At 59.5% G+C, this 26,834-nt stretch overlaps 1 protein-coding gene across 17 annotated transcripts in view; it reads left to right on the top strand.

Moving 5' to 3' along the window:
- MICAL3 (microtubule associated monooxygenase, calponin and LIM domain containing 3) overlaps window positions 1–26,612 on the top strand; it is a 141,732-nt gene extending 115,120 nt beyond the window's left edge. For 5 of the 17 annotated variants that reach the window (XM_088837470.1, XM_055396245.2, XM_088837467.1 and 2 more), the window contains 13 exons: window positions 1,278–1,415; window positions 2,310–2,372; window positions 5,175–5,288; window positions 5,704–5,841; window positions 5,926–6,008; window positions 6,757–8,464; window positions 8,851–8,945; window positions 9,586–9,696; window positions 11,281–11,374; window positions 21,098–21,163; window positions 23,065–23,164; window positions 23,290–23,363; window positions 23,452–26,611. In XM_088837470.1, coding sequence (XP_088693596.1) covers window positions 1,278–1,415; window positions 2,310–2,372; window positions 5,175–5,288; window positions 5,704–5,841; window positions 5,926–6,008; window positions 6,757–8,464; window positions 8,851–8,945; window positions 9,586–9,696; window positions 11,281–11,374; window positions 21,098–21,163; window positions 23,065–23,164; window positions 23,290–23,363; window positions 23,452–23,636 — 2,969 coding nt within the window. In that variant the 3' untranslated portion in view covers window positions 23,637–26,611. The other 12 variants (XM_088837473.1, XM_088837475.1, XM_088837476.1 and 9 more) reach the window with 10 other exon arrangements.
- The last annotated feature ends 222 nt before the right edge of the window (window positions 26,613–26,834 follow it).

The raw sequence follows: 26,834 nt of genomic DNA, 5'->3' as shown, positions 1-26,834 counted from the left end.
AGACGCAGCCCATCCAGCTCCGCCAGGGACCCTCAACCCCTGAGAAAGCCCTTAGCAGCCATCAGCTCCCAGGAGAGCCCATTCCAGCCCGGCCTGGTGCCCCCACCCACATCTGGTGGCCTCTGCCCCAAGCACTCTTCCTGTTGCTAGAAAGTTAGGAGGTTGTGGTTCTTGAGCTGAAGCCAGATTGCCCCGTTAGAGTGTGGAGAGGCCTTCAGATCAGATGCTGCTGATGAGCCACCCTCCCTCCTGTGGCCCCCCTCCCCCACGTCGCTGGCTGTCCCCTGTTTTGACCCAAGCATGTGGTGTGGCCCTAGTACTGACGATGCTGAGCCTGCAGGGTGGGCATGCATGCATGTTCCTTGGACGCCGGCAACAGGGTTCTCACCTGGCTGAGGAGCTGGGTCTGGTGTCCAGGAGGAACCAGAGGGGCCCTGGAGGAGAATCAGGAGAAAGGGCTTTGACTGCAGAAAAGGCACAGAGGGCTTGGATTCTTGATCCTGTGAGCTTCCCGAGCTGTGGTGGTCTGCAGAACAGACCCCGCCGCCTCCTCCCTGGCTTTGGCCCCTCTGAGTCTACCCCTGCCTCAGCCCAGCATAGAAGGAGCAGAAGATGACTGAGAGTCCCAGCAGAGTCACGTGCCCGTGCATGCTGCTGGTTCCTGCAGGATGGCCTGGCCCGTCCATGGCTCTGTCCACACGGCAAGTGGCAGTGGGCACAGGCTTGGTGGCCTTGGAGCCACATGCGTGGGGAGCTGGCCTTGCAGAGGCCAGTTGTGACCTGCGCTTGGGTCCTTTAGAGGCAGTTGAGATGGAAGCAGAGGAAGGGGCTCTGCGCTGGAAAGGGAGTAACACTCTTCATGGATGATGGTTATGTGAGGATCCAAGGAGCGGGGTCTCATTGAACCAGTAGGAGTCAGGTGTGTGTGTGCATGTGTGTGTGTGTGCGTGCATGCACGCATGTACTGAGGCTGTGTGTGTGTGTGTATACGCGCGTGCGCGCACGTGTACTGAGGCTCCAAGGGGCAGAGTCACACTGAACAAGTAGGAGTTGGGGGGTTGTGTGTGTGTGCGTGCGCATGCCCTGATTCTCAGTTTTTGCCTACTTCTGCTTCACACTGATCCTGGCAAATATGGTAACTTTTCCTCTGCTTCCTGTCCTGTGGTGTCTGCTCCCTCCATCCCTGGACTGTTTACATTCCCCTGTCTTCCTTCCTCCCTTCTTCCCGTCCTCTCTCCCTCCCTCGCCTCCTCCTCCCCTGGAACCTGGTCCCCTAGTCGGGAGCCCGAGGAGGCTGCAGCAGCTGCTGAACCCGGCCGATCCCCTGGAGATCCAGGCCGACGTGCACTGGACGCATATTCGTGAGAACCAGGAGGAGCGAGCGGCACTGGTGCCCGAGTCCCCCCTTCCCGGAGGTAACTGCTCAGGGTGCAGGGCCCCGGGCGCCTCCACCCGCTTCCCCTCGGGCTGCAGAGTACTCTCCTGTAGGGCAGGGCTGCCCGGCTCCACACAAGTAAGAGCCAGCGAGGCGTGTCTGCTTCCTGGGCTCTCGTCAGTGGGGTGAGAGCGGGGCTCTTCTCTGACTGGAAATAGTGGGGTGAACTTGACCATGGAAGAACTGAGAATCTGCTGCCTTTGCCCCGTGTCACTAGGTAGGGCTCCTCTTTGTCCACTTGCGGGAATGTCCTTGCTCTTCATCATGCTGTGTGTCTGGGTGTGAGTGTGCACGGACAGAATGGGGTCAAGGGACCATATCTTGGACTAAAATGAAGTCTTAAGAAGACATTTGTGTCAGGGAGGCCTCTGAAGTAGCGTCGTTTCCAGCTCTGGGTTTTAGGGCAGGCACTCTGCATCCCACAAGGGGATGATGATGACCCTTGTTGTGGCTTCTTTTAAGGAACAAAAGGAAAACCTGGAGAGCGTCGGGGGCAGCCTTCTCCGTGCCCCAGCCTTGGCATGCCCACCTCGATGTCTTCCCCTCCGTCTCTTGCCCTTTTGTTTCCGTGTTTGCATTCATTGCCCACAGGGACCAATGTCTTTAACTGTTTTTGCAGCCACGTAAACAGCCAGCAGCTGTTTGAGAGCCGAGAGAGAGCCTGCTGCCTGGGGATGCCACCTGGACTCGAGCCGTGTCATCCCCCACCCCCCAACCCCTGTTCTCTCCTCGCCCAGTACACAGGGCACCGCGGGCCTTGAGCTATAGCGTCGTCTGTCTCTTCTTCATTGTAGACTCCAGGAGGACCTCGCTGTCCTCACCAGGAACACTTGCTCCCGTGTAACCATGTATTTGTTGTCTGTTTTAAATTCAGTGCCCGGCCTCCCCTCCATCCGCCGCGCAGCAGTACAGGCCTGGCTGGAGTCGGTCTCCGGAGGTAGTCTGGTGATGTTTGTTCTCTGCCCACTCACCGTAACCCTCTTTCGGCAGCCCTGCTGGTACCTTAACACGGGACTCCAGTCCTGCCGCTGGTGCATGCGCGGCAGAGGGTGGGGGCACGTGCATGCCTCACTCAGGCCGCCCGCCCTTGCATGGACCAGACACACACCCCATGCCCTCCTGGGAGGACCCGAGGGGAGAGAGCAGGAGTGCAGGCGGCAGGGAAGACAGACACCACTGTTAGTAGGGATCGGCGAAGGCTGAAGCCAAAGGACTGTGCGTAGCACTCAGGTTTCACGTCTGTGACAGTGAGGGCTGGGCAGAGGCTGGAGGAACCATGAACAGTAGCATCGTGGCGGGAGGCAGTCAGTACTGGTGGGGGGATTCAGCTGGAGGGGCGGGACAGGCTGGGTCTGCAGGCTGAGTGCAGGGCTCTCTGAGCACTTGGGGCACAAGGGAGCCACAAGGCTTCACTTGTCCCCAGTGAACTGTTCTGGGGGCGTTTCTCAGCCAGGGGCTCTGGTATCCAGGAAGGTCATGGGACTCCTTCGTCTGAAGGTCCTGGCCTCAGCTGTGAACTGCAGACGGGCCAGGGCGCCGCTGTTGGGTGGGCTAGACAAGAGCCCTAAGGCCGCCCCACCAGCCTCTCTCACCAGCCACCCGGTGTGCTCAGCTCATGCATCAGGAGGCACCAAGCTGTAGGGAGGGCTACTGGTCCTCCCTCCTAGTTAGTTTTGTTCCCAGGATGGTTGGACGAGTCTGAGGTGTCGGGACGTCCCAGCAGCAGCGGACTAGACCAGCGCCGAGCGTGTCGGTGACACTCGCTCCCGCGTGTGGCTGCTTCTGCCCCGCTCCGTCCTGCCCTGGACTAACCCTCCGTTCCTCCCTCAGGCTGTCTCTTTCAGTGCTGCTGCGGCCACAGTGAAGCTTCTCGCTGTGTTTTGATACGTGTGACAGTCGTTCCTTTCAGGGTACTGCTGAGGACTGTAGACAACTCCCGATCCCGCGTCTAGGGCGTAGGCGTGTGTCTGAGTAGGAGAAGCCCGGGGGCCGTGAGGCCAGGACTGGGATGGGTGGCTCGAATGCACTGTGCCCGGCACCCCAGCTGGCTGGGGGTCCATGTCACGCTTGCTTCCAGCAAACGTGTGAACTTAACCTTTTGATGCCTGGCTGCTCACAGACGGATTCGAGCACATGTGTGGGCTTGGGGGGAGCGGTGCCCTCTGTGGGGCAGGCCCGGGTTCTGTCCCCATCAGATCCTCTCTGAAAGGGAGCCCTGCAGCGGTCAACTGGCTGTACCACAGGCAGCGTGGGCTGGGAGGGTGGCTTGCCTTGGGAGGCCCTCCCCTTGTGTTTGGTGAGTGCCCAGTGGCACTGTGAGCACATGGATGTCTCAGTCAGCGGGAGTAACCAGGAGGCTTCCCCAGGGTTTTCCCAGCTATACCATCATCACAGGACAGTGTTCAGGCCCCACCAGCTCTGTGGCTGCTCAGGAGGAGCTGTGTGGGGCTCCCAGCTCCCACAGCCCTCCCCACCTCACCCACTCCAGATGGATTTTTCTAGCACTCTGTGGAGCGGGTGTATGTCATCACCTTGTTCTAATAAGCTAAGTGCATGGAAGAGGTGGTGAGAACAAGTCACGGCTTAAAGAAGTGTTTAAAACACCAGGGCCCCTGGGTCACGAGCTACAGGCCCAGCTCCTAGAGGTGCCCACCTCCAGTGGCTGTCATGTCTATCTCTTGTCCCCGGCTTCCTTTCGCTCTGTCCCCATGGCCACTCTTGGTCACCGCTGGTCACTGCACATCCGGGCCACGGGGGATGCAGCTTCGAGGGGCCGGGCTGCTGGTCCCTGTGGGTCGTGGCCCCGTGGCCTGGCCTCAGGTGTCTGCAGGGCTGGACCCTCAGGCCTAGGTACGTGCAGGTCAAACGGCAGCCCCTCTCCTGAAAGGAGACCCTGAAAAGAGCCTCCAGGCACCTCGGCAAGAGAGAAGCAGGTCCCAGCAGTGTAGGCACTCCCAGCCCGGCATCCTGGGCGGCTTCCTGCTGGCCATCTCTTGCTCAGCAGCTGGCCATCTCTTGGTCTGAGCGCTTCGTGTGCAGGGGTGGGGGCCGGTGTGAGTGTGTGAGAGTGTGGGCTCCTTTCTCGGGAGAAATCACACTTTGTCCCATCCTGTGGTGCAGAGGGCCTGGTCTTGAGTCCAGAAAGGACCTTTACATGTCACCCCCCACCCCGTGTGCCGAAAGAGATGTGTCTGAGTTCTCCCAGCGAGGCCACAGCCCTGCCCAGCCATCAGAGCCCTGCACACAGCCCTGATCCAGGCTGAGTGGTGCAGCTGCGAACAGACCCCCCTGCTGCCTGGACTTGGTTCCCTCCCTGAGAGGCAGGGCTGCCCACAGCCCCTCGTCCTGTTCCTCGAGGGTCAAGTGGTTGGCGCAGGTCCTGGCTGCAATGTGTGCTGGGCACGTGCCGACCTGGGCCTGAGAAGCAGCGTTCTCCCCCTGCTGCTCCCCCGTTCTTCTCAGACAGGCTCTCCTAGCAGCTGCTCGAGGAAGAGGAAAGCTGGCCAGCCCAGGCCGCTCCTCCCCTCCTGCTTGGCTGGGTCCGTGTACTCAGGAGGCCCAGCCCGGCTCCCGCGCTGCTCTCAGCTCCCAGCCCTCTGACTCCCGCCCCAGCCAGCCCTCTCCCTTCTCTCCTCAGTCTGCCCATGGACAGCCCCGAGAACCCAGTGCCACTGTCCGTCCCCACTGCCAGTGTGTCTGTCCATCTCTTTGTCCTTCCTTTGACATTTCTGCCTTGCAGTCCCGTTCGATGAGGATGACCTGGAGGGAGATGTGGACTCAGAACCAGCAGAGATTGAAGGGGAGGCAGTGGAGAATGGGGACGCAGGGGACACTGGTGCCGAGCTGGACGACGGTACGGGGCCGCAGAGCTCTGAGCTCGGGGAAGGCGGAACAGCGCACATTAAAGTGAAAGCGAGGCGCTCGAAGGAGTGGCCGTTAGGGCTCATGCTTCCTTCCTTGTTCCGCGCTGACCTGAATGCCTGCTGTTTCACCCACCCGGTAGACAGGGGCTGGGTTCATTCAGTTATGGGGAGAAACCGAGCAGATGTGGGACTTCCTACAGGGCCTCTAAGGCAGCTGCTGCCTCTGGAGGCTGGAACAATGAGATGATATGGGCAGTCTGGGGAGCAAGGGACCAGCGGGCAGGGCCAGGCCAGGACGGGGTACACACTGCCGCTGATGTCCTGGCAGCTGGCCTCCAAGGGGGGTGGTGCCTGGTGGGGAGCATGGCCTCACTGGAGGGCTGTGCTGCTGCTTCCCTCGGCCAGATCAGCACTGGTCGGACGACGTCCCATCTGAGGCCGACACGGAGCTGCACCGGCCGGCGGTGGGAGCAGAGCTGGAGCTGAGGGTGTCAGATGGCGAGGAGGAGCTACCACCGGCCTCAGCAGGGCACCCAGAGAGAGGTCTGTGTGCAGCCCCTTCCCCTGGCTCCCCGTCCAGCCAGAGTGGGTGGTTCCTCTTGCAAATCCTGCCTCTTGTGTTTTCAGGTCCCTCCCGAGTCTCCAGCCCCACCCGGTCCCCTGAGGAGCCCACGGACCTGTCCTTCCCAGCCCGCAGCCCCGGAGCACAGGTAGGGGTTCGACCCACTGCCTCCGGTGCCGACGGGGCTGTTGGAAGCAGGAATGGCTGGGGCTCTGGCCCCGTCTGGCCCACTGTGTCCCGGTCCCATAGCAAGCTGCAACAGCAGGATTTGTGGAATCACTGGTTTGAGTAACAGATTTGTTTCTTCTCAGTGTTATGTTCAAATGACTATGCTTTTCTGAATTAAAAATGCATATCTGGGTTACCAGGTGTGTTCACACCACACAGTGCAACATGCTCCCTAAATAGTAACACTGTTTCCTGCGGAGCACGTTTTAGGGGAGACGTCTGCAGGGAGGCCAGAGCTGGAGACCGGGGGCTACTTGATTTGGTCTTTGGGTCCTGAGGAGCCAGGTGACTTGGGTGATTTCCCCTGAGATGAGCCCAGGCGTGGTCGGAAGGAGTGCCTGGAGGCAGAGTGTAACTGACGCTGTTTCCCATCTCGTGTCGGAGACCCTGACAGGCTGGGGTGGGTGGGTCGTGGTATCCTTTGGCTGGTGTCATTTCAGGGCCCTAAGAGCAAGGTACACTTGGGATGAACCCAACCTGGAAACTGCGCGTGGGCACTGAGTGAGGGGCTCCGGAGCTGGACAGGGCAGAGAGGGGACGTCCTCCTAGCCCTCGACTGTGCCCAGAGGATGGACAGGCTGTTTCAGGAAGCTCAGGCCCTTGGTGGGAGAGCACGCCGGTCACAGCCCTGCCTTCTGAGTGGCTCCTGTCACCTTGCTTTCCCACAGAGCGCCCGTCCCGGCCTTGCCACTGTGGCCGCCAGGGTAGGGTCACCCGCCGAGAGCCCTCTGCTGGAGCCCTCAACCCCGCCAGCGGAGCCCGAAGCTCGCCCTCCCATCCGTTCGCAGCCTGAAGCCAGGATGCCACCCTCGCCTGCCAGCCCGCAGCGCCAGTCCCCGCCCACCCAACTGCCCATCTGCTCCCAGCCTCAGCCGTCCCCTGAGGCCACCGTGCCGTCCCCAACCCTGTCCCCCATCCGCTCCCAGCCTGTGCCGGCCAGAACCTCCACCCCTCTCGCCCCCCTCCCCATGAAGAACCAAGGGGTCACCAAGGACACACTAGGCAGCCCCCTCCCTGGGGACGAGGCTCTGAAACGCAGTGACCTGGTGGCAGAGTTCTGGATGAAGAGTGCCGAGATCCGCCGCAGCCTGGGGCTCACACCCGTGCGCCGGAGCCCGGGGTCTGAGCCCGCCTTCCAGTCCCCGCCCCTGAAGGCCTATCCAGCAGAGAAGGCACCCCAGAGCGAGGGGCTCCGGCTCCTAAAACCACCACCAGTCCCCAGGAAGCTGGGTCTGCCCGCAGCCGAGGGGGCCCAGCCCTGCCCACCCACCCCTGTGTCCCCGCCCGACAGGGAGCCGAAGGGCCCCCGGGAGGAGCACAGAGACCTGTCCAGCAGCTCGGGACTGGGCCTACAGGGCAGCTCCTCCCGCACCAGGACACTGGGCAGCCAAAGCTTCAACACCTCCGACTCCACCATGCTCACGCCCCCTTCCAGCCCGCCGCCCCCGCCGCCTGATGAGGAGCCCGCTACCCTACACAGGAAGCCAGCCTTGGCAGGGCAGCCAGTGGCCTTGGCACCCCCACCCCCGGCTGTCTGCGTGAGGCCCCCGCGGGAGCCTTCCCAGCGTCCCCAGGAGGAGGTGCGGAAGTCTTTTGTGGAGAGCGTGGATGAGATCCCCTTTGCGGACGACGTGGAGGACACGTATGACGACAACACGTGTGACGACCGCACGGAGGACTCGAGTCTGCAGGAGACCTTCTTCACACCCCCCTCCCACTGGCCCCACCCCAAGCAGCCCTTGGCTCTGGAGAACAGCCAGGGGCCAGAGAGTGGGGTCCCACTGCAGAAGCGGGGGCTGCCGCTGGTCTCGGCCGAGGCCAAGGAGCTGGCGGCCGAGCGCATGCGGGCCCGGGAGAAGTCGGTGCGGAGCCAGGCACTGAGGGATGCCATGGCCCGGCAGCTGAGCAGGATGAAGGAGATGGACGTAGCGGCTACAGCCACCGGGACCCCCAGGACCCCTGCACCCCGCAGAGCCGCTGCCGTGCCCCCCAAGGGCCCCGAGGAGCCTGCCCCGAGGCACGAAGCCACAAGTGAGGAGGTGCTGTCCCCTCCCTCGGACTCAGGGGGCCCGGATGGCTCGGTCACCTCGTCAGAGGGCTCCAGTGGGAAGAGCAAGAAGAGGTCGTCCCTCTTCTCTCCTCGGAGAAGCAAGAAAGAGAAGAAGCCCAAGGGCGAGGCCTGGCCCCTGGAGAGGCCCAGCCCTGGCACTCTGGAGGAAGCGGCCACCAAGCCCAGGTCTCTGTGGAAGTCTGTCTTCTCCGGGTACAGGAAGGACAAGAAGAAGAAGAGCGACGGCCAGTCCTGCCCCAGTACCCCTTCCAGCGGGACCACAGTGGATGCCGGCAAGCCCAGGGCATCTCCCATCTCAAGACCAGGTTCGGCAGTGCACCCCCACCCCGCCCTGGGCACAGCTTGGGGTGCAGGCTCTCCCGTCCCCACAGTTCCCTCCAAAGACCCCCTGCCTGTGCTGCCCTGCCTCCCCTGGGGTTTCCTAGGGAGGAGGCAGCCAAACTTAGGATGTTCCAAAACAAGCGAATGGCTGGGCAGGGGCCATGGGGTGGCTGTGCTTCCTACGGAAGGTGCTGCAGCTGGACACAGCCTATTGGTGCATGTGGGCTCCTGCCTGGGTGTGTGTCAGCATCCAGGCCTATGGCTCCAGGTGCGGGGACAGAACCAAACTGGGGAGAACCACACCTCACTCCCCACCTGGGCCGCCGGGGGGTGGGCCCGCTAGTCACTATCTGCTTGGCCCCGCCCTCAGAGCTGCGGACCCGGCGCCAGCTGAGCTGCTCGGAGGACTCAGACCTCTCCAGCGACGATGTCCTCGAGCGGACCTCCCAGAAGTCCAAAAAAGAGGTGGGCGGGCTGCGGCCATGACTCTGTCCCTTGTTCAGCCCCCACCCCCGAACCTCAGTCAGCCCAGTGGTCACCCCCTGCACCCGCACTCACTGTGCTCACGAGGCACACCTTTGCAGGAGCAGCTGTTGCCCTGCTGGAGCACGTCCCCCCTCCCTCTCGGCCCGAGTTCATCCAGTTCACCTGTGTCCTTCCTCAGGCCGCATCAGTTAATGTGGCTTCATTCAGAATAGAAGCACCTGTTTACTTCGGGCAAGACTTCCTCCAGGAGCCTCGGAAGTGGTGCTCATCCGAAGAAAGGGGCTTTTGATTCCAAAGAGAAAAGTAAAAGGATCCTGGCTTTTCTCTTTCCTTCTTTGCGTTCTCCCCTACAAGTCAGAGGCTTGGGGAGAATATGTGACCACGTTTACCCCCAGAGTCCTAAGAAAGCAGCTGTCCTTACGTGGGAAACTGTAGGACGGTGGTCTCCGCAGTAAAGGCTGCCCACGTCCTAACTGCCTGGCAGTCAGTGTGCAGCTGGCCTCCACCCCTGCCCCGTGGGGCGCGTCTCCTGTGGGGCTCCTGCAGGGACGAGGGCTGGGTGTCTGTGCACACCGGCCCAGCCAGCCGCTTACTAAGGAAACCCTCTTGTCCCCTCCAGCCGAGAACTTACACGGAGGAGGAGCTGAACGCCAAGCTGACCCGGCGTGTGCAGAAGGCAGCTCGGAGGCAGGCCAAGCAGGAGGAGCTGAAACGGCTGCACCGCGCCCAGGTAAGGGCAGCAGAGCCTCCCAGCCTGCTGTCCGCATCCACACAAGCGCGAGAGAGGAGGAGGGGCGGAGCCACTGTCCCCTGGCCTGCACCTCTGGCTCGATGCAGCTGCAGAAGCCTGGCTTGGGGGCAGCTGTTGGTGGAAAGGGAGATGCCCAGCCTGGAGTCTCCCAGGTTCCCAGCTCTGGAATAACCACTGTAAACCAGCCAGTCCAACTGGCCTCTGATGCACCTGGATTTACAGATTGGTGCTGTCCTCTGGTCCAGGCCTTCTGATGTTTGTTTTTCCCTTTTAACAAAAAGTAATTTTTTAATATAAAGTATTCCCTGATGGCTCAGTGGTAAAGAATCTGTGTGCCAGTACACAAGACACAAGTTCAATTCCTAGGTCGGGAAGATCACCTGGAGAAGGAAATGGCAGCCCACTCCAGAATTGCCTGGAAAATGCTATGGACAGAGGAGTCTGGCTAGTACAGTCCATAGGGTCACAAAGATTCAGACACAACTTAGCAACTAAACAACAAAAGACTGTGGCTTCTGGGTGCAGGGTCCTCCCAGGGGTCCAGTATCCCCAGGAAATCTCATTCCTTGCAGAGTGTGTCTGGTCCACGCCACGTGGTTGCTGGTGTTTTTTTCTTTAATTGAAGTACGCTTGTGTGCCAAGTTGCTTCAGTCTTGTCTGACCCTTTTCAACCCTATGGCCTGTAGCCCACCAGATTCTTCTGTCCATGGCATTCTCCAGGCAAGAGTACTGGAGTGGATTGCCATACCCTCCTTCAGGGGATCTTCCCGACCCAGGGATCAGACGTGTGTCTCATTGTGTCTCTTGCATTGGCAAGCAGGTTCTTTACCAACAGTGCCAGCTGGGAAGCCCTAATTGAAGTGTAGTTGATTTACAGTGTTATGCCAATGTCTGCTGTACAGCAAAGTAGCTCAGTTATATGCACATAGACATGCTTTTTTTAAAAAAAATCTTTTCCATGAGTGTTTATCCCAGAAGATTGGCTACAGTTCCCTGTGCTGTACAGTAGGCTCTTGTTATATCCATCCTGTATATAATAGTTTGCACCTCTTACTCCAAAGTCCCAGTCCTTCCCTCTTTATTCCCCACCCCCTTGGCAACTGCAAGTCTGTGCTGGGTGTTTTTTAATCTTGTAGAAGCAGGGTTTCCACACTGTCAGGAAGCCCTGCTGGAGCATTCTCAGCCTCTCTGTGTGCCCCAGACACCCACCCAGATCCCAGCGTCCTGGCTGCCTGAGGGGTCACCCCTCTACCCCTTCTCTTCCCTTCCCCTCTTCCCTCTCTCTGTGTGTCCTCCCCCCAACGCTGCGTCCACCCCTTCCCCCCCAGTGTCCACCCCTCCCCTTCAGTGTCCACCCCTCCCCCACTGCATCCACCCATCCCCCTCACTGCGTCCACCCCTCCCCCCTCAGTGTCCACCCCTCCCCCTCAGTGTCCACCCCTCCCCCACTGCATCCACCCATCCCCCTCACTGCGTCCACCCATCCCCCCTCAGTGTCCACTCCTCCCCCTCACAGTGTGTGTCCTCCCCTCGCCCCTCACACTCACCGTGTGTTGCCCGCAGATCATCCAGCGGCAGCTGGAGCAGGTGGAGGAGAAGCAGCGGCAGCTGGAGGAGAGGGGTGTCGCCGTAGAGAAGGCGCTGCGCGGGGAAGCAGGTACCGCTGGGCCTAGAGGACAGGGTCCTTGGGAGAGCCCCACCCCACCCTTCGCGGGAGGCTAGCTCCCGCCCCCCGCGCGGAGTCAGTGGGTCTCCAGCAGGATTCTCTGGTCCTCTCGTCACTGGGACCTGGGGCTTCCTGTGAAGCAAAGGAGGAGAAAGGCCTGTGCGTCTGGGGCTCCCCGAGCCTGGCCCCCACCCCCCGTCTCAGGGCTCCCCCTTCCCTCGTCCCCCGTGTCTGCTGGTGATGCCCTGGGCCGCCCCCTCTCTCTCCTCCCCATTGTCTCCCCAAGAAGACAGTAGCTGGGAGCAGGGCAGGCTGTGCACAAGGGGCCATCACAGAACTGCACGCACAGCCCCCCACCCCCCACAGGCCCTGCTGTGGGTGACGTCACAGACACCCCAGGGTGGTCTAGGCTCTGTCCTAGAGGCGGTCACTTGGGCAGAGCCTGAGCAGAGCAGAGCAGAGCCTGGGAGGAGGCTGTGAGGGCCGTGTACTGGGGCTGTGCAGTCAAACCACTCTCCCCAGAGCCTGCAGAGAAAACAAGGGGACACCGAGCGCCCAGGATGGCCTCTTGGTTCAGGACCTTGAACCCCTGCACCAGCCCCACTGCAGCCCCACCCCTACTCGAGGGACTCTTCCCTGCATTCCCCAGAGTCCCCAAGGCTGGAGCCTCCACCCTTTTGTGGCAAGCACTGCAACCAGGGTCAGAATGGGCTCATGCAGCCTGCAGTGAAGACAGGTGCTGTCGTGGTTGAGTCCCGGGGTGGGGTGGAGTGAGTTTCCGGGCAGGTGGGCTGAGGATAAACCAAAGAAGCAGGAAGAGGTGGCCACTGGTACAGCCATCGCTGCCTCTGATCTTGCTGGAAGACTGACCGAGGCTGGCCTCCAAGTGAGCACCTGGTGTCAGGACGCGTCTGTGGGGTTCTGGAGGCCCGGCGCTCGGTATGGAGCCAGGCAGGCACAGAGGAACTCTCCTGTTCGGGGCCTTCCTGCACGGAATACAGCCAGCGGTCGACACGGGGTAACCTTCAGGTGAAGAGGGGATGAGGCGGAAAGATGAGCTGTGACGTCTTGGTCTTGCCTGATCCTGGACTCAGTGCTAACAGAGTGAAAACTGGACCCTGTGTCCAGGAGTGGGGGCTCAGGTGCACGGGCAGTGCCCCCACGGTGCATGCCCTGACCCAGCCTCCTCAGTTAAGCCTTGACCTCCTAGAGGGAGCTGTCCTGTACCTGGTGTGAATGGGGACTTGCAGCCCTGCCCTTGCTCCTGTCTCTGCTGGCTGAAGGTGCCAGGAGGGCCCTGGGCCCTCAGATCCCACCTGCCATGGCGGAAAGTGGTTCCTCAGAGGGACCTCGTCCTAGCGTATGTTCCCCACGGCACTCATGGCCCTGCTGGCCGCCCATGGTGTGTCCTTGATGGTCCCTCGGCATTTCCTTATTGGGCTGCTGCTTGCCAAGGGGCCAGAGGAAAGGCCCACTGGAGACTGGCCTTGGATTTTGCTGAAATTCCTCTTTGTAGCTGTTTAGATAATTACCTCTGTGCAAACATATACAGCCAGAATTTCATCTATGTCAGTGGTTTTCAAGCAGTTTTATCAGCAACAGAACCCCTCTTTACAAGATAAATTATGGTTTCAAGTTTAAAGTGAAAAAAAAGAAGTTACTCTTAAATGTTAATGAACACAGATTGGAAAATGCAGGTTGTGATAGAGAACTGCAAGGCTAAGAACCTCAGTGTCCAGCCCAGCCCTGGTTGCAGGGTGGGCACCCTGGTGTGCAGAGGTGGTGATTGTAAACGGAAGCAGGTCATGTGCAGCCATGGGAATTCAGCATGTGCACAGTGAGAACGGCCTAGGGGTCTGAAGCTTAAAGTCGGAGCTGCTGTCGCAGCAGAGTCACTACGGATCCAACTGCAGTTTAGATTCCTGGTGAAGAACAGACCTCAGATATATGCTCCCAAATGTGCCATGAACCCAGAGCCAGCTGTACTGTGTGTCGTGTCACCCGGAGGGCCGGCCTGTGCCTGGAGGGTCAGCCTGCACCTGGAGGTTCACATTGTGCCAGGAGGGTCAGCCTGCGCCTGGAGGGTCACCCTGTGCCTGGAGGGTCAGCCTGCGCCTGGAGGATCACCCTGCGCCTGGAGGGTCAGTCTGTGCCTAGAGGGTCAGCCTGCACCTGGAGGATCACCCTGTGCCTGGAGGGTCAGCCTGCGCCTGGAGGGTCAGTCTGTGCCTGGAGGGTCAGCTGGTAGGATGCTTTGAGAGGTGGGTTCCCTGAGTGAGACTGCTCACAGGCTCGGACTTAAGTCAATGAATGCAGTGTCCTGACAGGTTGGACAGATACTCACACACCAGGCCAAGTAAGCCTGGTGGTGCTGGGGCCACACAGAAGCAAGCTGACCTGACAGCACGGGTCAGTGTGGTGATGGGCTTCCATGGGTCACAAGCTGGTGGATCACAGATTCGAACATGGTGTGTCCTATTGAAATTTATTGCTGAATTAGAAGTAGTTGTGAGTCAGGTATTGGGAGAGCCCAGAATACCACCTGCAGATCCCGAGCAGTCCAGAGAGCAGGGTGAAAACCAGAGTTCTGATCCAGAGTCCGCTAAGCAAGACTTTCCAGCACTTCTGTCCAAATGTGCATCTCCGGTTCATATACAGGCAGTGGTACCTCTGTTGGGAAATTCCCACAGTGCATTTCGGAAACAGGATGGAGTAGCTGGACATGGGAACCCAGAGCTTTGCTTTCTTCATTTCAAGCACCTCACTTCTTGGGTTATGTTCCCACCTGGTGACATAGACTTCTCTTGAGCTTCATGTCCCTTTCGTCTTGCTGGTGTGCTCGCTGGTGGCCGAGCCCTTGAGGAGGCCTTGTGGGCTGAGCAGCACTGGTCAGCTCCTTTCCTGAACCAGCCATTTGGTCTCAGTCCATGGGTTCTCTGAGGTGTCACTGGTGGCCAAGCTGCCCTCCAGAGAAGGCTCACGTGCATCCAGACAGCAGGTCTGGGGTCAGAGCCTCAGAGAAGACTGCGATTCCCGAAGTGTGTGGTCTAGAGCAGCTGGGAAGCCCTCTTTGTTTTCGGAACCTACTGGGACAGCCTCGTTCAGCGTTCTGGTGTCTGTGTCCCCCAAAGGGAGCCCTCATGTGGAACTGCAGGTTGCCGGGACCAGCTGTTGGGCTGTGAGATGAGGAGGAAAGGGTGGTGAGCTGCAGCTGAGTGCACTTGCATTTGTCATGGTCCTGGGGTCACCCTCGCCGTGCTGTGACGAACAGGAGTGCTGGCGGGCAGCTGTGGAGCGAGGCGCCACTCTTTTCTGCTCTCTGGGGACCTGTGACCTTGAGGGCCACAGGGCCTCCTTCGCTCAGACCCGTTTAGCAGGTGTGGTTCTGCTCTGCTTGGGGTCAGTGTGGACAGGCAAGCTGAGGGCTAACACAGCCTCTTTAGGCATTCATGTCTGGCCTTCAGCCTCTTAGTCTGGGGCTTCTGATTCTGCGAAACTAGGGAAGTCCATAGCCTTTGACCTGCCCCTCACATTTTCTAAGTCTGAATTAAATGAGGTTGAATCCCAGCAGGATCTCCAGCAGAGCCAAGGCCCTGTCCTAGCTGCTGGTTGGCTACACGCTGCCCCCCACCATCCCCCCACCCCTCACCTTGGTTTTCGGGACCACCCCTAGCACTAGGAGGCCTGTGGCTGAAGCATGTTTGTGGGGGTTCCTGGGGGAAACGCATGCTTTTTTCTGCCTCCTTGGGTGTTTCTTATGCTTCACGCCCTTGACTGCCAGGGACTGGGGGTCCAGAGGGTTACCTGGTCCAATAACGCTTCCCCGATTCCTTGTTGTAGACTATTGGGGAGAGTCTTATTACACTGACCTCATCGACTTGCATCTGGGTGGTATGTATGCAGACCTGTTACAGAACTAACCCTGCTGACTCCCCCCGCCCCCGCCCCCTCCTCACAAACAGCAGAAAGTCAACCTGATAACCATAACCGGATGGTAAAGCACAGGCCCTTTTCCAGCTCAAATGGAGCGGTGTGCTGACTCGGCCTCGCCCATACGTGCGTGCCGGGGGAGACCTGAGACAACCCTTGCTGCTGGGGTATTTTAATTCTCTGTAAATTTAGAGGTTCACCAGCCGTAGCATCAGCCTCCGATCCAATCTGCATCCAGCCCCACTGACACCATTTGGTCGTTTGATGGTAGCAACACGTGTGAGAACATACACACTCAGGCAAGCATGCACACGCTCCACCACGACCTTCCCGGGCCCCTCCCTCACACCTCCCCCAGGATGCCCATAGCCTCCATCCGCGCATGTTCATGCTGACCTGAAAGGTCCAGGTGCCCGGGAGAGGCCTCTGAGATGCACCCCCAACTGTCCTGGGACTCCTGTGTCCTCTTTTCCCCAAACTCAGGAGGAGTCGAGGCCGGTCCCATGTGTGTGGTTCCTGCAGCCTCTGAGCCTCCCGACCGGGCCTGTTAGGACTGCAGAGTCTCACCGCCTCCTCCCACCTTTACCCCTGACTTTCTGAGTCAGGGACCCTGGAGGTGAGGCCTGGTCACCTGCTTTAGCAAGTGTCCCAGGCCACTTCTACAGTAGAACCGCTGCCTCCGAGGAGTCCAGTCTGTGGGTGTCTTGCTGTACGAGGCTCACCATTCGTGTTGCACCAGAGAAGCACCCAGGCAGGAGTGTCGCCTCTAGACCTGGGTGGTGACTCTCCCGGATGGCTGCCCTTGCGTCAGGAGCTGAGCCAGTGGCTACTCCTGGGGCTCCCAGGCCCAGCGCTTTCTTGGAGTCCTTCATCCTAGTCAGGAGGTCAGACCTCTGTCTCCCAGGCAGACTCTGTTCCTGAAAGTGGTCTCAGAATGGAAGAGCGGGCAAGATCTCTCATTTTTTTTTTTTTTTTACCATAATTCCAGTCTTCTAAGAGAGTCTCTTCCTGGCCCATTCATTTAAAAACCAAGCATGATTGTAATTGCAACTCAAGACAGAGCACTGGTTTTAGAGAGGCTACACCAGTAAGGAGGCTTCCGGCCCCTTTGGGGTGGGTGTCCTGGCCTCCCCTCTGCTTTCTGACTCCGGGTCCCCGGGTCCACCCTCTACACGGCCCTCCAGGGCTTGAGCTTCCAGTGTCCAGGTGTGGGCACCTCATAGCCATTGGTGCTGTAAAAGGGCTCATGCTTACACCCCAACTAACAGATCCCACCCCGACTAATGTCCTGGGCTCACTTTCTGCCTCCTCCTGACACCTCTGGGAACATCTGTGTCGATACCAAATGAATCTCAATTGTTTTGTTTAATTCAAAGTCTCCTGGGAAGGACTGTCAAACCTATTTCTTTGAAATTGCATTCAGCCTCCCATCCCAGCTTGAGAACAGCAGCCACACTGATGACCTCATGTGGCCAGTTCTGTTCCCTTCATTCCTGATGCTTGAGTGATAAAACGCTGGCTGTTTCCATTTCTGTGTCCCTGGATTCCAGCGTCCAGCCTTCTGGATTTAGAATTCCAACAAGTTTCCAGGGGAGAGTGAAATATGGAGAAAGAGGAGCTTAGTGTATCTCTGAATTATAAACCCCTGCTGTCTGATTTGGGCCCATCAGCCCGCTGTGGCTCTAGGGGCTCCGCCCTCACGTGGTGGCTGCCACCACCCACAAGTCTGGGAGGAGAAGGTGGATGTCAGAAGCAGCTCCCATTTCAGTTCCTGCTGATGTCTCCTCCGCGGAGCACTTGGCAATCTCGTTATTTGGTGGAATTTTACCCTCTTGAAATCCGGACCCTGGGATGTAGAGCCTGATCACTTGTCTACTGCATGTGCTCAGTTGTATCCAACTCTTTGTGGCCGCATGGACTATAGCCCACCAGGTTGCATCCTCAAAGGGCCACAGGAACCCAGCACCGATGGTGCTTCCTATGAGGTGAGAGGGAGAAGTCCAGGCTGAAGTCCCTGCCGAGCCCCTGCCTGTCGCACTGTCATGCCCCGCTGGGGTCTTAGAGTGGCTCTCAGCTGACTTTTAAAGGCTCCAGACCTGTTGAAAGTCTCCTTTTGAGCCAGAGTATCAAGACTCCTCTTCACAGAGCTGCACCGTGTGATTGCAGAGGACCCTTTAAGGAACAGAAACAGGGCCCTGCTGCCCAGCTGCCAGTCTTTCTGCTGTAGACCAGGGAGGAGGCTTGGACGTCTTCAGGAGAGGACTGCATCTCTTCCAGAGAACTTTGAATTAGAAATATTTACACCCGACTTCCAGTTTCCAGACTTCACCTCTTGATTTGCACATCTCCAGGGGAAGTGGAAAGAGCATGAGTGGTTTAGAAATGGCATAAGGGACTGGGGAGGGGGTTTTCATTTTTTGCCATGGGTTGTGATGGAGGTCGGGAAGCCCCCCCACCTGCCCTCCCCACTCTGAGCCTTCCTGTGCTGTCTGCTCCTCTGAGTTGATGCTGGCAGATTGTTGGCTGATCTGTTCCGTCTGAGCATGAGCCTGGCTTGGTTCTGCTTTTAGGAAATGTCAGTCCTCGAGATTCCCCAGCATTCCTGTGTGTGTCCCAGCCCGTGTGTGTGCGTGTCCCAGCCTGCGTGCGTGCATGTACACTTGTGTGTCTCAGTCTGTGTGCACACACATGTGTGCATACCCCAGCCTGTATGCATATGTGTGTGTCCCAGCCTGCGTGTGTACATGTGTGTGTGTGTGCACATGTCCCAGCCTCTGTGTGTGGGCGTGTCCCAGCTTCTGTGTGTGTTTGTTAGAGCTCAGTTTTCACGTGCTTTTCCCTCTTCGTTTCCCCCCAGTCTAGAGGTTTGTCTCATACTGGATTTCCCAGTAAGGCATCTCCTCAGCTCTGTGCTTGTAGGCCAGGCCTGTCAGGGAGAACCTTCTATCCCGTCAGATGCAGCACACCGCTTGAAAACCAGCCGCAGCATTGTAGCTACCCTGAGGGTCCCTGCAGTGAGGCGGCGGGCGGGAGGGCGGGTGCAGTGCTTGGGACAGCGCCTGTATGAGGACATGGGAGGGGTGGAAGCATAGAAAGGACGAGGGGAGAGGAGGAATTGCCACCAGACTGGCCGTGACTGCCTGCTGTCCACAGCCTGCGGGGTCCTGCCGGCCCCAGGCCATGAAAGAGGCAAGGTGGTGTCAGGGCGACCCTGAGCAGGGAGCCGAGACTGGCTTCAGGCCGCTTTGTGTCCCCAGCCCCACCACTCACCCTCTCTGGGCCTCTCTATTCGGCGGGAAGGGGCGGCGCAGTGACCCTTCCAGATCTGGCGCCTGCCCCATCCTCCGGCTGCCTCCCTGTGTCGGGTTTGCTTCCTGAAGGAAGGCCCTCTGCACTGGGGGGGAGGAGCGAGGCAGATCCTGGCCAGGGTGTGCACGGTTGACCTTGAGCCTCGGGGCCCTCCTTGGACGGCAGAGCTGCCGATACTGTCCGGGCAGCCGCTGGGGCCGGTGCTGGGGCTCGATGAGGCCGCCCATATGCCCGTGTTTTGATCACTGACACACTCCCACGCTCAGTACACACTGCCCTGTGGAATCCATGGGATGTGCCTGGCTGCATGATGATAAGTTCAGCTTTTCAAACTCTTGACTGGTGTGGCCTGCTCCGATGTCGGGGAGGGTGGGTGCTGGCGCCTGTCGCGCCCTCAGGGCCATGGGCTGTGGGCGCTCAGGGTGGTGACTGGGGTCTGTGAGTGATGCGCAAACAGGAGTGTGTCCCTGACGAGACTCACGTACGCGACTTCTGTTTGCTGTGAGAGGGACGACTGCTCTGCCTCCCGCGGGTGAGCCGCATCTATGTCATCTGCAGACAAGGTGAGGTTAGCTCCAAACTGCACCTCTGTGCCTCCCTTGCACACGCACGTCAGGTTCAGGTCTGGGCTGGAAACTTGCCTTGCTTGGTTGGTTTTTCTTCTTCTTAAAACAGTGTTTATTGGTTGGTTTTCTGATTGTAAAGTATTCACTGTGCAAACACCAGAGCACTCAGAAAGGTTAAGAAGAGCGTCACAACCCACCCTTCAGGGCTCTGGCCCTTTCGTGTCTGCACTGCCCGTTGTCACTGGGGAGGCCCTGCAGATTTCTGTCCTGAGTCCTGTTCTGTGGTCTCACGCTGTATTCTGTATGGAAGGGTGTCTGAGATGTGCTCTGCATAAAAGGGTCTAAAGCTGTGTTCCGTGATGTCTGGAAGGGGAAGCATGTTCTCACTGCACCTGCAGGCACAGGCTTCCTTGTTTGGATGCGTGTGACCGTGTTGAGTCTCTGACCTTGCTGACGACCACAGATGCTATTCCACTGTCTCCACAGCCTGTTTGTGTGTAACATCCATCCCAGGGGGCGGCAGAGGTGGGGACCCTATCGTTTGAGGGTGTGTGCAGGTGTCTGAGCGCCAATCTTGAGGCAGAGAACGCTGGATGTAGACGAGTATAAGCCGAGGGTGTTTGTAAGAAAGGAGCTTCTTGCTTGCCTCAGTGACCAGCTGGTCATAGCCACATCTGTCCAGAACACTGGATTGCTGTGATTGCTGCACACGCACCACACATACAGCCTCTGACACAGACCCACCACACACACAGAGCCTGACACACCCACCACACACACAGAGCCTGACACACCCACCACACAGAGCCTGACACACCCACCACACACAGAGCCTGACACACCCACCACACACACAGAGCCTCTGCTTTCGTCCTGAAGTTTCGCCTGATACCAGGTTTACACACAAAAGCCTATAGAGAACACGCAAAAGGACTTTAAAGCAAGAGAACACACGGTGCCTGCACTCACCCCCGCTGCAAGGTGAAGGACCTCTCGGTCAGCACATGTCTGCTTGGCCCTCATGTTCACCTCAACAGGGTTGTCTCTAATGGCCCAGCCCCTGCTCCCCGCCCCCGGGGGCCATGGCTCCTTCGTGTGCCTGTGGTTCTGTGATGGTCCCTTGCTGAGCAGTCCCCCCCCCTTGAGAGCCCCAGGCCCCGAGTCTAGCCATGTCCCCTGCACGCCGTCTGCTCTCAGTCGCCCTGTCCATGACTCCCCAGCTTTGTTTCTGTGAGTTTTGGGCTTGTCCACAGTGTAGCAGTGTGCCCGCTGTGGTGTCGACCCTTGGAGGAGAGGAAGGGGCAGAGAGGGGTGGTCAGACGCTCTCCATGGCCATACACGGGGTGGTAATTCATACAGACGGGGCTGCCTCTGGGGAACTCATTGGGCCAACAAGTCCTTGCTCAGGGTCAGAGCAGAGCGGGTGTCGGCCCTCGGGGCCCATCAGAGGGTGCTGCCCCCGTGGGTTCAACACCAGGAGAACCCCAGCACTTAGATTTACCCACATGGTGATCTTGAGAACTCTCACTCAGGCAGGCCTGCTGGCACATTGGGTGTTTTCAAGGAGGGTCCCCAAGCCTCAAAGGCGCCCTGTGGTCATTCCTAGCTTCCCACCCCCCCAAGCAAGGACCTGAAGAGGACAGAGTGCCCGCCCGCCCGGGCCCAGGGCTGCTCCTGCCCAGTTTCTGTGCTGGATGAAGGAAGGGCTGAACTCATTTGTAGATTGTGTTTCCCTTGCTTCTGCTTTTCCATTTCTTGTATTTTTTTTCTTTTCCTCCTGTTGTTCCTTTCTCACTTTTATGCTTTTTGTCCACTTCACCTTCTCCCTGTCCCTCCCCACTTCCGAACGCCCCCTCCTCCTCTCTGTCCGTGTCGTCTCCTCCTCCTCCTTGTTTGGCCCTTTTTGAAGTTGAGCCCAGTGGCGGGACTCCACGGCGTAGACCTCTCTCCTTCTGCCCTTGCTGTGTCCAGGAAGGTAACGTAACCCCACCTCCTCCCCGCGGCCTCTCAGGGGCGTAGCGACACTAGTCAAGCAGGGACCCGAAGCCCAGCTCTTTCTCTTCTTCCTCTGACACCTGGTAGCCCTGTTACAAACCCCTGAGTATGTGGCAGTCCCTCACAAGGTACAGTATCCCTTCGACTGTCTCGGGGGGACTGGGGAGTGGGGTGAAGCTAGGGAGCAGGTCCAGCCCTCAGGCCGCTCAGGCTGCAGTGACCGCAGTTCCAGGCCACCGCTCGTGGTTGGGCCCTTCCGCCTCACATCCCGGGACGCGGGCAAGGAGCCCCCGCCCTGTGGGCAGTGATTTGTGCTGGTGGAGTCGAGGAATACTGTCCTTACAAGACTGGTCTGCACAGATGCCCCACTCCTGACAAGCACTGAAAGCAGACTTCTTTCCCTGTGTCTTGCCGAGTGTGTGTGCTCACTGTCTGGTTTGCAGTCCGTGTGGTGGTGATTGTCGCTGACCGCATGCGGGTGGGGCCGGGGAGTGTGGCTCCTGCTAACCCGCTAACCTTCCTCTTCCCTCCCCGGCGCTCGCTCCCCGCTGACCGCCACCAGCCACGTCCATCTCGGCCATCCCTCTGGAGCTGGCTCAAGCAGTGAGGGAGGTGTCCTGGCACCCCGGGACCACCCTCCATGCCCCATGGGTGCCCCGTGCAGAGCCGCTCAGGAAGGAACGGGTGCAGCTGGACGGGGCTGCTTTTGAAGCCAGAGAGTCGAGTTGCCGGGCGGGCAGGGAGAGCTGGCCCAGCATTCAGCTTGTGCTGCACAGCGGGGCCCAGGACAGCGCAGTGCAGACGTGCCCCGCCCTTGCATGGGGTGGGAGGTCGGGTCCCTGGGTTTGATCTTCCTGGGAGAGGACTTCCGACCCTTGCCTCAAAACCTCGGAGAGACCTCTTAGCTCAGCTGTGAGAAGACTTCAGGGCCCATAAGCACATGGTGTCCTTGGCAGAGGTACCAGCTGTGCTCACATGCAGTTCCCTAGAAAGACAGCCCCCAGCTTCCCTGAGACTGCGGGGAGCTTGTAATCCGAAAACAGCCAAGAGCCACCACAGTCTGGTTTCTGTACCTGGGCGGGATCCACCACAGCTGTGGACTTCCTGGTGTCCCCTCCATGGTGTGGCTCCTTGGAAGGCTCTTCCTTCCCTTCCCATGCAGCAGCTGAGCCTGAAGGACGTCAGGCCACTGCTGGTGGAGACTGATGTCGGCTGAGGGGTACAGGCAGCTGAGTGTGAGCGGCCGCAGCCCCAGAAGCTGTGTCTGGACTTGGATCAGAGCCGGGAACCTGTAGTCTCCCTGCCCTGGGAGAGACCCCCACCCCCACGCCTCCTGGGGCCGTGCTGCCATGCAGGGGGTGTGGGGAGCACTTGTCAGGAGCCTGAGGGGCCACAAGGTTGAGAGAGCTACCTCCCTGGTCAGGATGTCAGAAATGAGGCGGCCTCGGGTCAGTGGCCACAGGGAAATGCTGGCCCCCTCACTCAGTGTCCCAGAGAGCAAGGCTGAGTGTGCTTCCAGTCTGCCATCTGCCTCTTCATTAGACTGGTCTCCTCAAAGCAGACTTAGGACCCGGCAAGTCCCAAATACATGTGAAATCAATGGAAAAGAGAAAAGGAGGGCAGAGCACTGAGAACCTCCCCCAGAGAAAGCAAGCGGTCCAGCAGGAGGGTTCAAGCGAGCCGCTGGCGCTGGCGGGTGAGGGCCGGCAGAGGGGGACAGAGGAAGGCGCAGGCTGCCCTGGGGGGAGCGTGGCGCCCTTGTGGCCCCAGGCACACTGGGCCTGGCCTGGGTGCGGCAGGCAGCCCTCCGCATTTGTCCCCGTGTGACAGTCCTTGGCGGGAGACAGCAGCACTGTGGCCCGACACGCCCTCTCTCGGCAGGCATGGGCAAGAAGGACGACCCCAAGCTGATGCAGGAGTGGTTCAAGCTGGTGCAGGAGAAGAACGCCATGGTGCGCTACGAGTCGGAACTGATGATCTTGTGAGTTCCCTTGCGGGGGTGGAGGGGGCCGTGGGCCCAGGAGCACAGCCCCTCCTAGTGTGGGGGACGAGGGCTGTGCCACCGCCACCAGTCAGCTCCTTGTTTCCCTTCCCCTAAACCCCCAGTGCTCGGGAGCTGGAGCTGGAGGACCGACAGAGCCGGCTGCAGCAGGAGCTCCGCGAGCGGATGGCGGTGGAAGGTGGGCGGGGCGGGGCGTGGGCGGGGCGTGGGCGGGGCGGGCCCCTGCCTCCGCCCCGCGGAGGACTCACCTGTGTGGTTCTGCCCAGACCACCTGAAGACAGAGGAGGAGCTGGCGGAGGAGAAGAGGATCCTGAATGAGATGCTGGAGGTGGTGGAGCAGAGAGACGCCCTGGTGGCCCTGCTGGAGGAGCAGCGGCTGCGGGAGAAGGAGGAGGACCGGGACCTGGAGGCCGCCATGCTGTCCAAGGGCTTCAGCCTGCACTGGTCCTGAGCGCTCGCCCGGCCCGGCCGGTCTGCGCACTGCCTGCGTCGGGCTGTTTCTCCCAGAGCCCCGGCCCGGACGCCAGGGCTGCGAGGGGAGTTTGCACTCGGGCCCACGTGGCTCTGAGAAGGGTTCAGGCATCCGAGCTGTGGGGAGCCCTGGGCGAAGCTGGTTGTCCAGCGGCTCAGCCTCCTTGGAGGAAGGCCCCTGCCTGCCCACTCCAGAGCGCGAGAGTGTGGGGGTATGCCTAGGGAAGGTGCCTGGAAGGACGCAGTGACCACGCTCCCCTGGCACCACGCAGAAGTGGACGAGAAGCCCAGCCCACACCCCAGGCCTCTCCTGGCTGTGCCCTGCGGCTGCTGCATTTGCTTTTAATTCACAACACTGGAAAATACTGACTTTGGGGTCAGGCGGGGCCCTGAGTTCTTGTCATGGACGCCTCGCGGCGGGTGGGAGGCCATCCTCCACGCCTGGTTCCTGTGCTTGCACCAAACAAGGCTGACTGCCTGGGAGATGCAGCCTCTGGGGACTTTTTTTGTCAATTAACTTATTTTTTTATACTTGAAGCAGCTTCACTTTTGTATCTTTACTGGGACCCTGATGCTCCGGCACCCGGGTCGGGGCGTGGAGCTGGGTCCCAGCTGACTGCGCTGCCCTCCATTCATCACCCCCTTCTTTCTGGGGCTGACCAGAGCCCTCCTGTCAGAGAGACCCTGTGTGGGCCCCAGTGCGCTGCTCCCGTCCCCTGTGCCTGGCCCCAGGTGTCCGTGTCTGCACCGCTCACTCATCAGGATGTACTTGAGCTGCTGGAGGCCAGGCTGCTGGCCAGGCACCGCTCGGAATCCTCCCTGTTGAAATCCCGGGTCCATAGGACCCGTGTTTTTCTCTGTTTTGGAGCCAAGGTCTCATGTCCCATGTTGACTGAAGACAGTTTGGGCTGCGGCACCAGCGTGAGGGACCCTGCTTGGTGAGGCCCAGACCCAGCAACCGGAGCTGCGGTGACAGCACGCAGACGGGACTCTGGTCGGGGAGTCACACACACACACACATGGCAGCTTCTGCCCAGCCCCTTGCTCATGCCTCTTCGTGGGGAGGCACGGAATGAGAAACACCATGGAGCCAGCTGGACCATGTCCAGCACCCAGAGCCATCAGAATCTGCAGCGGCCGTGCCTGTTTGCAGAGGAGCTCGGTCGGTGCCAGGCCTGTCCTGAGGTCCTCCAGCCCATCTGGTGGAGCAGGACCACATGCTGGAAAGGGAGGCTGCAAGGGCAGGATGAGGGGCATCCACACCAGCCTCGGAACGTCCTTGGGGAACCACATCGTGCCTCAACTTGAACACATTCATTCTCATTGCAGAGGAGCAGAGAACTGTCTTCTTGAGTCTGTCCCAAAGCTGTCGTCTGTCACTCCCTGGAATCCAGGGAGCTCGTGGCTCTGACCTTCACTTCCTGCTTGTTGAAGCAGAGCCTTTATTTCTGTTCTCCTTTCTTAACAGGGGAGCAGAGGGTGTTACTAGATTCCATCGTTAAACCCCAGCCTTCCAATAACACTGGGCTTGGGACAGGATTCATCGCCTGTGTGGCCTTTGCCAACCCTTCCCACCCACCACCCGGTGCACCATGACTGCCAGGCCCGTCCCGCGAGCCCCTGCCCACCCGGGACAAGGACGCGTTTATGAAGTAGCCAGAAGGGACGCGGCACCGCCCCGCGGAAGCACACCGTGTCTGCCGACATGAGGAAGGCCTGGAGCTGCAGAGAAGCTCAGAAATGCTCCCCAGCTCCTTCCGCGGTGCTGCGACTTCAGGCTCCAGTAGAGCGCTTTTTCTGAACACTCCATCTCATAACCACTAGTGTGCAGGTTGTTGGAGTGTCTGCTGACAGGCTGCTGCAGTTTCCAGCTCTGGGGATGCACGGCTCCTGTCGCGTCCCCACGTGGGCAGGGCCGCAGGAAGTCTCCCTCTGCAGCGCTGGGTGTGAGCAGGCCCATGCCAAGGCCAAGGGCCCAGCCTGCCCAGATGGCGTCTTCCGGCCTTCACCCCAGGAGCCATCCTCCAGCTGCCCTGACCAGCAATGAGAGGCTATTCCTGATCTTTTCAAAGAGCAGGATTTTTTTCAGTAGGGCAGAAAGTGGAGTTTACAGAAAACAACTTTAGCAGTGGAAACAACTCACCTACAAAGGGGAATGGGCCATTTTATGCGCAATAAAAGTTTCTAAAAGAAATGCAGAGTGTATTTCTTAAGTCACTCTCCTGAAGTTGATAGGAACCTGGGCTCCGCCCTTCAGGGGTGGTGCCGGCACATAGCAACGTGCCCGTGGGTTTGAAGAGTGTGCCCTTGGTGCATTTTCAGCCAGCTTCACTTTTGTTCATATTATCCTGTCCTGGTCACCCACTGAAACGCCTTGAGCAGGTGTGTGGAGCGACCAGGGTGTATGACGCTGCCCTTCAGAGCAGGGCCAGCAGAGTGTCCTCCTTGTCAGGGTGACCCCGAGGCCCGCAGCCCAGTGCTGGGAGGGTCTGCAGCCTCCAGGCCTAAGTCGTTGAGATGTGTTGACCTCCCCAAGTGCATTTGGGGCGCAGGGGCTGGGAGAGGCCTGACATCCTGGCCCCTGTGAACTCCTTGGTCTGCTGACTGCGGGGGTGTGGTGCCTTCTTCCTCCCGGTGAATCCCCAGGGCACAGGCTGCCCTCGGCAGTGGCAGTGGGTGGGTCAGCACTGAACAAGGCAGCTGCTTCCTGGAACCTCTGGCACCGTGTGGGCGTCGGGCAGAAAAGAGTTAGAGCGTGGCCCAAGGTTCTGGGCAGGAGGTCTGGGTTGGGCCGGTGCCTGCAGGGGAGGGGCCGTGCTGACCCCCTTTGGTTCCTTGGGGCCCTTGATTAGAGCTGGAGACGGGCAGGGTTGGCTGCAGTTCATAGGTGCCCACGTGGCAGGAGGCGGTGGTGGCTTCAGGCTGACAGTGGAGGGCAGGCTGCCTGGAGCTGCAACCATTCCCTGTGAGGACCCACCTCATCTGTGGCTCTATCTAGAGCCTGGTGCCCACAACCCTGTCAGAGGAGCTGCACTGGGAAGTGGGAAGCACACACAGGCTGTCTCTGACCAAAAGACTCTCCCCGTGGGACGCTCAGTGAGGAAAGAGAAGCCATCCATCCTGTTAGCTGGGCCAGGGCAGGACATACGGGCCTCCAGCATGGCTTCCAGACGGCCTG

Source organism: Moschus berezovskii, chromosome 6, assembly GCF_049115385.1.
Source record: "Moschus berezovskii isolate FMDL1 chromosome 6, NW_MosBer_1.0, whole genome shotgun sequence".
In the NCBI taxonomy this organism is placed as follows: Eukaryota; Metazoa; Chordata; class Mammalia; order Artiodactyla; family Moschidae; genus Moschus; species Moschus berezovskii.
The sequence above is the reverse complement of the archived record's forward strand: the minus strand, read 5'-3'. Positions and strand labels throughout refer to the sequence as shown.